This window comes from Actinia tenebrosa, unplaced genomic scaffold (assembly GCF_029948245.1).
Source record: "Actinia tenebrosa isolate PJP-AT-01 unplaced genomic scaffold, QUT_ActTen_1.0 PGA_scaffold4__44_contigs__length_22323623, whole genome shotgun sequence".
NCBI lineage: Eukaryota > Metazoa > Cnidaria > Anthozoa > Actiniaria > Actiniidae > Actinia > Actinia tenebrosa.
This window is the reverse complement of record NW_028292581.1, coordinates 336,336-353,016: the sequence shown is the minus strand read 5'-3', so window position 1 is coordinate 353,016 and position 16,681 is coordinate 336,336. Positions and strand designations below refer to the sequence as shown.

General features: G+C 36.5%; 1 protein-coding gene across 1 annotated transcript; it reads left to right on the top strand.

Annotated features, from left to right (window-relative positions):
• Window positions 1-3,998: 3,998 nt before the first annotated feature.
• Window positions 3,999-8,304, top strand: LOC116307113 (RYamide receptor-like). Its single transcript, XM_031717261.2, has 2 exons — window positions 3,999-4,377; window positions 4,923-8,304. Exon 2 carries the CDS (start codon window positions 5,289-5,291, stop codon window positions 6,351-6,353), a length of 1,065 nt encoding a protein of 354 aa, XP_031573121.2. The 5' UTR covers window positions 3,999-4,377; window positions 4,923-5,288; the 3' UTR covers window positions 6,354-8,304.
• The last annotated feature ends 8,377 nt before the right edge of the window (window positions 8,305-16,681 follow it).

The following is a 16,681-nucleotide window of genomic DNA, read 5'->3' as shown; positions in this document are numbered from 1 at the left end:
ATATTAAAAAAGCACAAGTGACACGAATGTGTGAAATTATTTCATTCTTAATATTTTTATCTTTCCTAATTTTTAATATGATTACTTCATTTTTGGTTCTTATGATGATAAAAATGAAAACGAAGAAATTAAAATTTGGAACGAAAGACGTGACAATAATCATTGAATTGAGATGATTGGATTTAAAAAATTGGCTTCTATATGATTGATTAGACCCTTTCACGGTTTCCGACGCCATATTGCTTGGGAGCCAAGATTCCTAAGAAGCGACGGGGAAAGAGATCGAGTCATTCTTGTCGAGGCAAGATTTGTTTACGGTCAAATTGAACCAGTATGATCGAGTCGCAAAACTCGCAAACCCGAAAGCCTCCGTCTCTCTGAGAACCAGTGTTATGCTGGCTCCATCGGCTCAAAAACAGCACACAAAACATTGAACAGAGGATTCTCCGTCTACAGAAAAAGTTTGGTCTCGAAAATTTACCTCAGAATGGAAATCGAAATATAACGAAAACTGACGTGTCTCTTTCCCCGTCGCTTCTTAGTAAACTTGCCCCCCCAAGCAATATGGCGTCGGAAACCGTGAAAGGGTCTATTAGCAGCGGAAACTAGTTACTCTATGGGCGGATGTCTTGTTTTATTTCTGTTTTTATTTATTAGAACATGTTACCAAGCCGGCGTCTTTGCATTTCCTGAATCGGATAAGAACCAGAAGTCGTAGTAAAGAAAATTAAAAATGAAAGAAAATAAATCCTGATATTGTTAGAAGTGAAGGTGCATTCATTCAAGCAGAGCAGCGCGAATGATTACCTGGGCGCCATACCTCGGTGTAAGAACAAGCCATTAAGCTGTTCCAAGGATTAAAGTGGGTTCCACTTGCCCAAAGTAGGATGCAGCTAAAAGCTAATGATTTTTTAAATAATTAAACGTTTTTTTCCATCGTACTTAAGAGAAATTTTTACAAATCATCTCTGAATTGCAAGAATATGATCTACTGTAAAGCCATATATTCATATATTCATATATGTATATATGAATATATTTTTTGTATTTTGTTTTTTCCCCCTTCTATTTGTATTGGTGTTTTTGTTTTTATTTGTATTTGTTTTGTTGTTGTCGTATGAGTATTTGTATTCCTATTTCTATCTGCTTCGTAATATTGTACATTAATCCAATTTTGATGTCAAAAGCGCAAGTATTTGATACGAGCCATATGCCTAATGTGTCATTAATTTACAAAAATATTGCTGCCTCATTCTATACCATTATCCCTGCTTGATGACACGAAAAGCCATCGTATTAGGAAATCTTCCATCCGACACAAGGTTTTCACATGCATCATTAACACGAATTCAAACTGCTCGCCATGCACCACACTGCAAAACAAACTATAGATTTCAATTCCAGCGCTTTAAGCAAAGCAAAAAAAAAAGCGAATAAAAAAAACACTCATTATTAAGATAGGAAGTTGTTTGGAAGTCTTGCGTGAAATTCAGCACGTAGAGTGTGTCATCGAGAAGGTAAGTTAAATAAAAACTAGAAATGATGTAAAGAGTGAAAGGTGGGAGGGGTACTTATTGAAACAATTACGAAGAGATTTTCTTTCCTTGCGAGACCAGATGTTTTCGTCTTCCGCAAACAGTCTGAAAACAGGAATGGCCAAAAGCTTTGCAAGTATGCACCGAATCGAAATATGGCGACCAATTTGAATAACTATTGTTCTGGACTGACTATAGCCTCGTGTTCGCGTGGAGCGGTGTTTTCACCTGTATGAGAGGCTACTCCATGTTTTGGGGTTAAATATCATTAAAGTCATTTAAGCGCAATATTTTTATTAAGTGATATTGTGTTGCTATTAGAGACTTCATATTCTAACCATTCATATTAGCTAGAGGTTACTTCCTCAATCAGAGCTTTGAAAAACAATATTCAAAGGGGAGAAAAATAAAAATGAATACGCGTTAATAAACACATGAAAACTTAGGTTATTCTATTTAACTCTTATTTTATTGAGTAGATCAAAGACTGAACTGTGAAGACGGAGGTTCCACGTTGGCTTTCAGACGAACAACAAAAAAAGATTTTTCATAGATTATTTTCATGGGATTCAAGGTAAAGTAAAGTAAAATTTCAATAAAAATTCCATTTATGATTTAAGTCCCGAAACTATAAGAAAAAAACCTTCCTAATATTTTTTTATTCTTTATATGTGCCTTCTTGTTCTCTCTCTTCTCTCCTTTACCTTTTTTCTTGTTTTTAATAACAATCTCATTTTGCGCCTTAAAGACAGCAATGTCTAGGCTATACATAGTATCCGTCTTTAGTCTGTATGTAATGAATACGATAGCAGATAGCATTGACTTCGAACGTATATTCCATTATTAGCGCAGCTAAAACATTTATCCGATCCAGAAAGCACGCATTTTTTGGACTTTCCTTTTGAAATCACAATTTTGCGATATATCAGTCATTTTTGCCCGAAGCCTGAACTATAGCACGAACAGTAGTCTTGCCTATCTTACATATTCCGCTTTTTCAGAAAGCAGCTTGCATATGTAGAAATGAATATCAGGAAGATGAAAAAGGCGAAGAAAATTTGTCACCTTTAATAGGCTTTACTTCAGCCTTCTTTGGGAAAAGAAAAACAAAATGATTTAGTTAATTAAGGATATGATATTTTTGATGACTAGACCTTTGAAGAATTCGATTGATAGTGAAAACGAAACAATTGTTCGAGGTTAAACCTGATGTGTCCATACATTGATCAAGTTCAACCTCGACTTAGTACCTTTGCGGTCGCTAAAATGAATTTGGGAAAGGTATATTGCTCGTCCAAAATAAGAAAACGCGAAATACTAGTAGTTCGGTCTCCGACTATATGAGTACCTACGGCAAGTAGTCTTTATAAGATTTAATTTTCTTTGAATGTGCATATTATTAAACAAGCTCTGGTAAATTTGAAAGCGTTTTAGCTTCGGCGCAAATAATAAGCTCATTTGTACTCAGAAGGCGCCTAGGTGGATGCAGTTTAACAGACAGCTCCGAGGACAGTTCAATTATAAAGTGATTATTTTTACTTGATTATTTAAGTAATGTGAAAAGCTAGTGAAAAGCGGCTCTTCAAAAAGTTGATCAACAAGAGTTGGAAGTTTGAATACAAGCCTTAAATACCATTAACACGAGCACCGAATAATTTAGGCTTACATAGAAGTTTGGTAGCGGCTGTGCATTTTGACTGATTGAACTACAAGTGTGTGTAGCACCAGAAATGCTCCCAAATTTTAAAAAAATACTGATTAAAAGACAAAGGATTGTCTTCAAGGAAACTGCACAAAGAAAGGGATATTTTTTTATGAGTATATGTCTTAGCTTTGTTGATACTATCTCCGGAAGCCAAGGAAATTCGGTTGATTTTAAATATGAATTAAGTTATATTTGTGAAGTGAAGATTGTGGGTACCTTTAAGGGATTCTGTCTAAAGAAGATCAGATGAGATCAGACATCCTAATTTGATAATTTACGGCCTTTACTTCAATCCTAAGGAAAGAAGTACGAAGTTTATGTTGTTTTACATTCATTCACTTTCATTATTTTCATTCATTCAATTATTTATTCACTCATTTTTTCATTCGTTCACTTAAAATCAATTCAAAATACAGCCATCAACTTTTATTACAATCATGATGATTGTTAATGTGATTGTCAAAATAGTTTCCAAGTGAAAATTGGTCCTTAAAGATCAGCTCATCGTGGAAAATAGGATAAATAAAAACAAACTTTGATGGTTAAGTAGTTTATTATCTTGAGTACCCAAAGTAAAAGTATTTCCTATACGCATTGCCGATTAGATTGAGCTAGAAAAAGTGCAGCGTCGGAACAGCTTCCATCCCAATTAAACTGTATATAGTTGGATGGATGAAAATCTTCAGTTTAAATGAAGATTTAATGTACATAGCGGTTTATTTTAACGGTATCCTTTATATCAAGGTTATAATTTGTAAAGGATGAACTTTGTTTACAGAAAGACGCCCTAGGTAGGCTTTAGTAAAAATAATCTTATTGAAAAGGCAAATCGGACGACATTGATTCAATTAAACCGCAAACGGGTGGTGGTAAATGGTATCAATCACATAACGATCATTTCTATATTTCTATTAAAAGGGATATGAATACGGCTGTGCATTTGAATCCGATGACGTTTTGATGACTTCAGTAGGTCATTTGAATAACCCCACCTGTTTCATGCAATTGGATTGGAGGTTGTTAGTGAGTGAGGCAAATAAATTGAGCATTTCCTTGAGGTTTTGGTTAATTGTGTGCACGGAGAGTAGGAATAAGGAATTGTTCTTTTGTGGCTGAATCAAGCTGTACATTTATCAGGTAACCTTATATTTAAGAATCGCTACACAATATTTGTTTTCTAATTGTTTGTATGGAATCTCTTTCTCTCTCTCTCTCTCTCTCTCTCTCTCTCTCTCTCTCTCTCTCTCTCTCTCTCTCTCTCTCTCTCTCTCTCTCTCTCTCTCTCTCTCTCTCTCTTGTTTAGATCCATAGTTATTAATTTTGAAATCAAAATCAAAATTAACGTCTTTTTTTCAACATAACATTAGATTATCAATTTGCTAAATCGCATGGATCGCCGAATCGTTTTGTCAATTATTCTGAATATCGTTAGATCGAAGTTTATACGTAAAATCAAAATTAAAATTTCAACAAGGATTCGAAGTTCCTTTTTTAATAAAACAGCGTTTTTGATAACTGAAACTTAACTTTCATTTCCCAGCGTTTGAATAACAATACCATATTTTGTCTTTATACCATAGGTAAAACCTTCATACGTGAATCTCTGTAGCTACATCGAGTCAATGGCCTCTTTATCTGTATCATAATCTATAATCGAGTACTTATATTTTTCTATTTTCTAGGTTGACGCCATTCTTTAACCCTCTTGGTTCCAAGTAATATCGAAGATTAAAGGCTCCTTTGAACCGCACTGATCTAAATTCCTTCTAATTTGTAATGTAGTTAAGAGACGGTCCAAAGTATATGAATGTTTTGACGAAGATTTCAAACGGCGCCTTGGATTCCTGAAAAGACATAAGTTCGAACAAAACCCAACACATTATATTAACGGTTTATAAACAAAACGAATTAAGCTGAGACCTGAGACCTGTTTGCGATTAGTCATAAGAGAGATATAGAGTGATTACCGAATAAGGAATACCGCTCGAGAAAAAAAGTGTGGAAAAGGTGTAGATAACGGTGCCCGGAGTCATTCCTAAAGAACAATCATGAATACAACGAATGGTTCTGTAGTAAAGCCTAATGGAACTTCCAGTGTCGGTACCTATTGTGCCATAACTTACGATAGCAACACCGCCAAGGCCATCAAAATTGTGGCACTCTCAGTACTAATGGTCATTTCTTTTGTCCTTAATTCCCTTGTGATTGCAGTCTTTGCGAAGACTCCCAGCCTACAGCGAACTGTTAACTACTTTTTGGTCAACATGGCTGCGTCTGATCTGCTCATTTCAATTGCTGCGATTCCGAAGGACATACTGGAACTAAGCTCTGGATCAACGTATTGGCGAGTTGGCGGAGACTTTGGCCACTTTCTTTGTATTCTTCAGTCTTTACTCGTTGATATATCGGCAGTTGTTTCTATCTTAAGCATGACATGCATCACTATTGATCGCTTCTGTGCGGTTATGATGCCGTTAAGAGTGAATCTTGTCCCGGGTAAAGTCCGAGGTTTCATCATCGCCTTAATCTGGGTTCTCTCAGTCGTCAATTATTGCTACTATTTTTACACGTTGCGTCTTGACAGCGACAACCAGGGGAATTTCATCTGCTGGATGAGCTTCGCACCTCTTGATAACACCAAGATGTCTACCATTGTAGTGACCTACGTAGCTGTTCTGTTCGGCTGCGTTCCTTGGATTCTTGTTGCCATTCTCTACGCCGCCATGATAGTCGGCCTCAAGCACGCTAGGATACAATTCGAAGCAAACGACCAGAATAACGTTCGGCTAACCAGAAGCACAAGTGTGACGAGGCAAGCGTTTGTGATAGTGCTGGTCTTTGGTATTTGTTTTTTCCCGATGAGCGCTATATTCCTTGTGATTGCACACGTCTTCCATTTTGGCTGCTCCCCGCCTTACTTTGCCCATCTGTACTTTGCGGCCCAATTCTTGATGCTCTCTAACGCCGCGCTAAACCCATGCGTTTGTCTCTTCTTGAGCGAAAACTACAGAAATGGCCTGTGGAAAATCTTAAAGCTCAATAACCTACGACGAGTTTACCCTGGATTTGCCTTGGAGGAAGTACGCGAGGAACCTGTGACGAGAGTAACGTAACGAAACTTCGAAACTGAGCTATTGCTCGTTTGCCAGGCTTGATCGGTAGATGAAGATTGTTTTGTGAACAAACATCACAAAAGTCATCAAAAAAGTATTTGTAGCATCATAGCAAATCTATATCTGTATAAGGAACAAAACGTAGAATCCATATCAAAAGCTGACCCGTGTATTTGTGAACAAGTCGTTTTTTGCTGCCTTCGTAGAGAAAGAAAATTTAGATGCATTTTCTCGAGAATTTTTAAAAAGTATTCAACTTTCCATCTATCCTCTTTTAACATATATTTAAGAAGGTTTGTGGCGCCAAAAGCGATAGGCAGTAGGCAATAGTATAGCAAATAGGCAAAAAGCGATAGGAGGTAGGTCATTCCAAGATCCAAGAATAGCTGGAATGACTTGTGTTTCTTAGGGGGGTATTACTCTCTTCAAGAACACGGGGATTAGTGTTGAGATATTCAGTGCTGTTTGTAGCCGATAAAACCATTTTACCGATAAAACCATATTAAAGGCCTCGATTATTCGTGTTTAGTTGTATCCCCATAATTATTTTCCATTCAGGAATGACCTAGGTTCCTATCTCTAATGGCTCTTACAACCTCTTTGAATAGATATATACGTGATTCGGCTAAAGTGTCTTTGAACCGTTTCTTTGAAGATAGCAAACAAAATGCCAAAAAGTGCTTCAGTTTTTCAAAATGTGCCGGAACAGAAAATTTCCGTTCGCTGTCAACTTTGACCTGCTATTTATATTACTGTTCCGTAGTTCTTGAGAATCTTGAGAAAACGGAGCATGGCGTTGACCATATTTTTCTTCGTTCGATGTTGAGCTATCATAATAACTGAAAAAAAGTAATTTGCAGTATTGGAGTAAGAAGTCATTAAGACAGAATGGAAGCTTAATGCGCGTGTTATCATTGATGGGCTAAAGATAGCGGTGCGCGTTCGAAGACCTATAAGGTAAGACTGATTTGTATCTATATATTAATCCTATTTATACCACGGAAAAGATACAGTAGAATTTAGTGCAAGCTAGAAGGGTTATTGGGGTGGGACCGGAATTGTGGTATTGATATGGGATTAAGTGAATGAAAGTGGATGGAATGTGAATGGGATGAAATTATAATTGAAACAAGCGGAAGAGGGAACCTTCCAATTCAAATAAAACGACTGATATCAAGAATGAATGGACAAGAGAAAAATAGCAACGGAAGAGAGGAGAAATACCAAAAAACAACGATAGGTTAAATGAAAAACGACTGAATGAAATGGAATTAATCAGGCACTTGGCAAGAGAACAAAAAGGCGGTACAAAAGGATTAAAGAATGCGAAGAAGAACGAAAAAAAAAAAAGTAAGAAAGTAAAAGATGCAAAAACATAGGAAAGCAAAAATGAAATTCAGAAAAAAAGCCAAACTTGTATTTCTAAATTTCTTAGAAGACACTTAACCCAGTATAAGAACATTAGTTTTCATTTTGGGGTATATAGTTGATCAGATGTATATAATTAATGTACGAATACATATATCACAGCCGAAATAATAATGATATTCCTGTAACACTATCGTAAGTGAATTAGATTTTGAACCGCGTTTTAAGTGTGAGCGAGCTTCGAAAGCAAGACAAGGATTCATTTAACTTTCTCCAAAATCTCCCATATAGCAATCCATTTATATTCCTGTAACACTCTCATAACTTGTTATATTTTGGACCACTTATGTAAGTGTTCTAACAAGTCTCAGCGAGCTTCGAGAGCAAGACAAGGGTTTTAACTTGCCCCATAGCCTCCCATTCAGCGATCCATTTACAGCATTAATGAGTATAGCTTACAGGAAATTAGTTAGTCATAACAGCTTGATAAAGATCTTAGAAGACAGAAAAAGTGGCCCTGATATACTATATACATACTATTTTCAGTGTTGAATAAAAGGTAAACAGATTTCGTTTGGATCAACCGACCAGACCTCAAAGCAGTATCTGCTATGCTAGAGCTAAAGAGAGTTCAAGTGGGCTTCACTTGTAACAGTACGGCTTTTATTTATAGTTAAAATTTACTTCGATACGGTGTGTGCAACCGTGTGACTTAAAATCCCTTGAATTCATTCATGATAAATAACAATGAAAAAAAACGCCATATTGGTTGATTAACAAGAAAAGCTAATGAGGAATGCGCTTGTTGTCGTTAACCAAGATGGCGGTCGTTAACCAAGATGCCGGACGTAACTTGTAACTTGTATAATTAATGGCAAATTGCAGTTGTAATGACATCAGTTGGACATGTTATAAATATATAAGTAACATGCACTTGTGAGGTTTCTGAACGAGGAGGTTTGAACATTTGGTTTTTTGGAGGCTTATATTTGCTTTATTTAGGTATTCGTTATAAACATGTTTCCACTTAACATTGCGGACATGTTAGTTATATACCCAAGATGCGCTTGTCAGATTCCCAAAGGGGTAGGGGTGGGGATAGTTTCTGCATAGTTAGAGACCGGTCGTTATCTATGGCCAGCGCCAAGTTAAACCATAGTTAGTAGAAGGGAATGGTTAGGAAACTCTATTGTTATAGATTATTGTTCACTTTTTCCAAGCGTGACCGTGCACAATCCTTTGTATTACCATTGTTTTACCATTGTTGGCAATGGCTGAGTGAACAGACCAAAATCTTTCTTTTGGCAGCTAGTTCAAAATACTTAAAGATTTTAAAGAGATATTTGAATATTCCTTAAGATAATCCCATAGACAAAGTTTATGTTTACAGTGTACTTATTTTGCAATTTCGGATGAGCATAAATCAAACATATTGCACGGTCAAGATCGGTTCAACCTCTCAAAGACCTGATAACAAAAGGTTTCCTAACCATTCCCCTCTATTAACTATGGGCAAACCAAGTAAAGTCAAGTGAGAAATGTCAGAGAAGATCTCACGAAAGGAGGGGCTCCAAGGATTCCCGCTTTATTGCTGGCTAACGAAACATGCCCACCCGGATAACTCCTGCCTCTTAGCTCCTGATTTACATTCTTCTTCTTCTTCTTCTTCTTCTTCTTCTTCTTCTTCTTCTTCTTCTTCTTCTTCTTTTTTAAATTTAATTTTTATTTTATTTATTCAATTTGATTTAAGCAGAACCACTGAAAAAGGCTTTTAGAGAAGCTGTTGTATAAAATCCATGAAGTAAAATAAAGTGAAGAATGGAATAAAATGAGAGAGAGAGAGAGAACAAAGGAAGCAAGATGAAAAAGAAAAAGAAAGAAAACGAAAAAAGACGGAAGAAAAAGGAAAGAAAACGAGTTGAGATTAAAAAGAAAGGAAAGAACTGAAGAAAAAAATTGTGGCTATTCGAAAAGTCCATAAAAATTAGACATTTCATACATTATTACTGATTGGCTTAATAGAAATACTCCTCAGTGGTTACGTCACGAGGAAACGATTGTAGCCAGATAAAAAGGTAAGTAATATCCATGTATTTTCGCAAGGTGTCACTGCGTCACCTATCCGTGAAATTTAAAAACGTTTGAGTCAAATTTTTGGACTACGAGTCTCTTGTATCTATTATATGACACATCCTTCTGGTACGTGAAATTGAATAGAGTGTGTGTCATGTATTTTGACTACGAGTCTCTTGTATCTATTATATGAAACACCTTCTGGTACGTGAAATTGAATAGAGTGTGTGTCATGTGTTTGGACTACGAGTCTCTTGTATCTATTATATGACACATACCTTCTGGTACGTGAAATTGAATAGAGTGTGTGTCATGTGTTTGGACTACGAGTCTCTTGTATCTATTATATGACACATACCTTCTGGTACGTGAAATTGAATAGAGTGTGTGTCATGTGTTTGGACTACGAGTCTCTTGTATCTATTATATGACACATGCCTTCTGGTACGTGAAATTGAATAGAGTGTGTGTCATGTGTTTGGACTACGAGTCTCTTGTATCTATTATATGACACATGCCTTCTGGTACGTGAAATTGAATAGAGTGTGTGTCATGTGTTTGGACTACGAGTCTCTTGTATCTATTATATGACACATCCCTTCTGGTACGTGAAATTTAATATAGTGTGTGTCATGTGTTTGGACTACGAGTCTCTTGTATCTATTATATGACACATACCTTCTGGTACGTGAAATTGAATAGAGTGTGTGTCATGTATTTTAACTACGAGTCTCTTGTATCTATTATATGAAACACCTTCTGGTACGTGAAATTGAATAGAGTGTGTGTCATGTGTTTGGACTACGAGTCTCTTGTATCTATTATATGACACATACCGGATTTCTGGTACGTGAAATTGAATAGAGTGTGTGTCATGTGTTTGGACTACGAGTCTCTTGTATCTATTATATGACACATGCCTTCTGGTACGTGAAATTGAATAGAGTGTGTGTCATGTGTTTGGACTACGAGTCTCTTGTATCTATTATATGACACATGCCTTCTGGTACGTGAAATTGAATAGAGTGTGTGTCATGTGTTTGGACTACGAGTCTCTTGTATCTATTATATGACACATGCCTTCTGGTACGTGAAATTGAATAGAGTGTGTGTCATGTGTTTGGACTACGAGTCTCTTGTATCTATTATATGACACCATACCTTCTGGTACGTGAAATTGAATAGAGTGTGTGTCATGTGTTTGGACTACGAGTCTCTTGTATCTATTATATGACACATACCTTCTGGTACGTGAAATTGAATAGAGTGTGTGTCATGTGTTTGGACTACGAGTCTCTTGTATCTATTATATGACACATACCTTCTGGTACGTGAAATTGAATAGAGTGTGTGTCATGTGTTTGGACTACGAGTCTCTTGTATCTATTATATGACACATGCCTTCTGGTACGTGAAATTGAATAGAGTGTGTGTCATGTGTTTGGACTACGAGTCTCTTGTATCTATTATATGACACATGCCTTCTGGTACGTGAAATTGAATAGAGTGTGTGTCATGTGTTTGGACTACGAGTCTCTTGTATCTATTATATGACACATGCCTTCTGGTACGTGAAATTGAATAGAGTGTGTGTCATGTGTTTGGACTACGAGTCTCTTGTATCTATTATATGACACATGCCTTCTGGTACGTGAAATTGAATAGAGTGTGTGTCATGTGTTTGGACTACGAGTCTCTTGTATCTATTATATGACACCATACCTTCTGGTACGTGAAATTGAATAGAGTGTGTGTCATGTGTTTGGACTACGAGTCTCTTGTATCTATTATATGACACATGCCTTCTGGTACGTGAAATTGAATAGAGTGTGTGTCATGTGTTTGGACTACGAGTCTCTTGTATCTATTATATGACACATACCTTCTGGTACGTGAAATTGAATAGAGTGTGTGTCATGTGTTTGGACTACGAGTCTCTTGTATCTATTATATGACACATACCTTCTGGTACGTGAAATTGAATAGAGTGACATCTATTAGACATTATTTCAATATTTTTTTTATTTGTTATTATTATTTTATTTATTTTTTTTTTTGCTATGCATGTATTTCGAGTAATTTTGCTAAATAATACTGTAGTTGTTTCGAATTTAAAAAGATATAATGCTGTAATAAAAGCTACATCGAATGACTATGAACCATTTTTTTCTTTTTTCTTTTTTCCCCGTGGTATAATAGTCCCTTTCACAGTTCCCTGCGCCATCTTGAAAGGTAGCCGTGCCTTTGCATCCGCGAAGCGAGAGGAATGGTGAGCTTGCAATGATAGAGATGTTTATGTTCATAATTGTCCAAACTAGGTGTTGAGGATCGCGCAGGGGATTTGTTTGGCTGCGCATGGTGGGCGTGACGGATTACTTTCGAATGGTTGGGATGGGGACTAATGGATGGCTTTTTTGTCTCTGCGTGTGTAACAATGGTTGTCTCTATCGATGCACTCGAAGTTCTTCCAATCTCGGCAGTGGTGGTTGGTATATTTGGCGTGCACAACGGTAGTAGTCTAAGCGGACATCTCTCTCATGTTCTTTCAACCTATCTTGCCTATCTTGTTCAGGTCTCACAGTTTCACCAATGTAAACTCTCTGCCGTACTCGCTGCATGGGATCTTGTGACAACTCCGTCTTTACGGCAAAAAAGCACACCAATATACCTTTACTAATAATGGTAGAAGTTCCCAATCGAAAAAACGTCATTTTTGATGTTTTTTCACTTAAACGCATAGCCAGTTTTAATCAAATGGGGGTGTTTTTCACACATTCTTTGTTATAGGGTAGGATATTTTCTCTTGGAAAACCAGATAATTTTTGATGGTTTTTGAACAAAAAGCCCATGGTTTGGATAAAATTGAGGTGATTTTCACACCTTTTCAGTAATATGAGAGAATTTCTCCCCTTTGAAAAAACGGTCATTTTTGATGGTTTTTGACCAAAAAGCATAGGCCATAGCCCATGGGCTATAGCCCATGGTTTTGATAAAATTGAGGTGATTTTCACACCTTTAAAGTAATATGAGAGGATTTCTCCTTTTTAAAAAATATGGTCATTTTTGATGGTTTTTGACCAAACGCAGGGGCTATAGCCCATGGTTTTGATGAAATTGAGGTTATTTTCACACCTTTAAAGTAATATGAGAGGATTTCTCCACTTTGAAAAAAAAAACCGGTCAATTTCGATGGTTTTTGATCAAAGAACATATATGGGCTATAGCTCATGGTTTTGATCAAATTTTGGGGATTTTCATACTTTTAAAGTAATATGGCAGGATTTCTCCCTTTTGAAAAAACGGTCATTTTTGATGGTTTTTGAACAAAACTGAAGCATGGGCTATAGACCATGGTTTTGATTAAATTTCGGTGATTTTCACACCTCTTCGGTAATATGGTGATTTTTGAAAAAAACGGTCATTTTTGATAGTTTTTGACCAAAAAGCATGTGCTATAGCCCATGGTTTTGGCGAAATTGACGTGATTTTCACACCTTTATTGTAATATGAGAGGATTTCTACCATTTGAAAAAATGATCATTTTTGATGATTTTTGACCAAAAAGCATGGCTATAGCCCATGGTTTTGATAAAATTGAGGTGATTTTCATACTTTTACAGTAATATGGGAGGATTTCTCCTTTTTAAAAAGTATGGTCATTTTTGATTGTTTCTGACCAAAAAGCATGGACTATAGCCCATGGTTTTGATGAAATTTCGGTGATTTTTTCACCTTTTCAGTAATATGTGCGGATTTCTCCCTATTGAAAAAAAAAACTGTCATTTTCGATGGTTTTTGATCAAAAAGCATAGCTCATAGTTCGGATGAAATTGAGGTTATTTTCACACCTTTGCAATAATATGGGAGAATTTCTCCCCCTTGAAAAATGGTCATTTTTGATAGTTTTTGACCAAAACGCATGTGATATAGGCTATGGTTTTCATAAATGTGAGGTGATTTTCACACTTTTACAGTAATATGGGAGGATTTCTCCCCTTTGAAAAAACGGTCATTTTTGATGGTCATAGATAAATCTGTTATTATAATGCGTTAAACGTTTTTCCATGAACTTTGAATGTAAAAAAGATTTTGGCATTTTCCGTGATACGAAAAATTAATTTTACGTCAAACATGATCACTTCGATTTTTTCGTGAATGGGGATCCGATTTCAGAATTTTACGTGAGGCGGAAATTTGCCAAATAATTTTACGTGAATGCATTTTGCGAGGGGTATAGGGGACCCTGTTACACCTTAATACCTCAAAACATCTACAGGAGCATATTCATATAAGTATACAGGAGCACACACATAAGTAATGCCCTACTTTCGTCCTTGTTACTTATATCTAGACGGTTTTGCATATTTTGTTGTATGTAACTTATATCTTATTTACATTGGTATACATCCCTTTACATCATTGTATGGCACTCGCAGCATTCCACTTGCAAATTGCAACGACTAGTTTATATATAGATTTAGGCCTTTTTTCCAGGAAACTTGTGTCATGCGCCCAAAATCAGTATCGGTCAGCGGTTACCGTAGCAACTGGCAACTGGCAACTAGCAACTGGCAACTGGCAACTGGCAACTGGCAACTGGCAACTGGCAACTGGCAACTGGCAACTGGCAACTGGCAACTGGCAACTGGCAACTGGCAACTGGCAACTGGCAGCCAAAAAAGAGTGACCTGGATCAATTTAGTCATGTCACTTCAAAGCCAACGTAGATGTCCTTGTATACAAAAAGATTTGTAATCACTTGCTTTTTAATGACCAACCAAGTATTCATTCTAAAACGGTTGATAAAAATCTGAGCAAAAAAGTTGAAAAGACTTTGAACAACAATAACTATTTTTATTGTTATAAATATTTTTTCGAAAAAGTGTGAAAATGGTTCAAAACCATGGGCTATAGTGTATGCATTTTGACTGAAAATGGTCCAAAATGACTTCTTTTGCATAATTCATAGTTTATATATAATTTAATTATTTTTCGTAATTAAGGATTAAAAATGGTTCAAAATCAATCAAAACCAAAGGCTATATTTTGTTTTTCGCTAAAAATGGCGCAAAACGACTCGTTTTCCGTCGTTCATAAGTGTTATATTTTCCCCCGAAAAAGTGTGAAAATGGCTCAAAACGTTTTGGGTAACATCTTCACATTTTTATTGACTGGATTATGATATCATTTTTAAATATTTTGAAAAGCCATAAAGTTAAGATGTGATGCTAAAACTAATGTATTTTAATATCCTAAAGGTAATGATATTTTAATATGATATACTTCCATCAGTTTGTCGTTTTAGTGAATTTTTATTTTTTAAAGATGAGTTACTGTTTTATTAGAATATTATTTTCGTAGGTTATTTCATTGACAATAATATTATTAGACCATATTAGGTATTATTAGACCTTAGGACCCCATTAAAAGGAAGTATATATTAGGGTGCGTTTTTAACGAGTTCGATTGAACGAAAAGCGAGAAACACATTTTCTAATAAATCCAAACAATTTGCATGAAGCTGGTATTTTTCAACTTCTATTCCAAGTAAGTAAGCGAATCCAAAGCCTTTGCTTCCCAGTTTATTTTGCGCTTAGAATGTCGCACACAGATCCCAGTACTTGCCCCACCAGCCACGTTAAGTTTAAAAACAACATACAGAATGCGAAGCCTGTCGATAAAAACGACATGACGATCTCGTACGAGTTCATCAGCTCCTCATACGTCATCGAACGCCAGATCTTGTACACGAAGAAGGCTAAGGATGCGAAGAGAATGAAGTAAACAATGACTGTGGCTGGCCCAATAAACGGATAGAGGAAAAGATCTAGATGTCCGAGCCACGTGTTGTTCACCACGCCCAAGGTATGATGATGAAACGAATATGATATGCTATAGAACTGTGATAGGATTGTGTGGTTCGCTTCGAGATGTGCTTGCATCGGCTCGTTGGATAACATTTTGAACTGAAACAAGAAAGTTCAAATGAACAACGCAAAGCTGCATGATATATAATATACCGTCCACTACACGTTTTTGTTTAAAATCGGATACTTTTTCTCGACCCGTTTTCGAGAAACATCTTGTCCAGACGTTGCGGTTTTTGATTATTTGTTGCTCGTCAAAACGAAAATGCATTTAACGATTCAAACATGATGCATGCCGTATGCATTAAAGTACTGCACGCAAATAGGCCGAGTTTGCACGATGGCTTCATATAATTACTACCACTACCATAATGCCTTGCGAATTTTCTATCCTTTTCAAATTTGTATTTCCTCATGAGAATAGTAAGACAAGTGGTGCTAATTAACTGAACAAAAGACAGTATGCAAGGGATTCTGGTAGTGGTAGTAAATGACGCCATCATGCAAACGTCCTATGAATTGTCGCTTTTCCAAATTATTAAAAATGCTAAAACGATTCAAAAATACGGAGCATGCGCGCAAATATTCGACACTAGATACCAGTGTATGGACGGTGAATACGTACTGAAACAAGCAGTCGCGCTTACAAACGAAAATGGAAACCCTTAGACGACCCCCGAGTGCAAGTGCCGCTGATGCTTATGCTTATGCCTCTGTAGCAAGGGTAAAGAGCCCTCCACCTCTTCCATAAACTGAAATATTCTGCAATCTCAATGGACCCTTCTCAAACGTGTCGTAGATATGTAGCGCCGGAGGCTAACATGCAAATACAAAAGAAATCACACTTTTTCTCGATAGGATTTGAATTTGTTGCATTTTCATGTTAGCCTCGCATTCAAGACAATTCTAAGAATGGTGCATTGCAACACCTCACATGCATTGTCATTTGCAATCTACTCGCCCTACTAGGAACGCTCCACAAATCTCAAATGAAACTAAACTATATTTCGGTCATTCTAG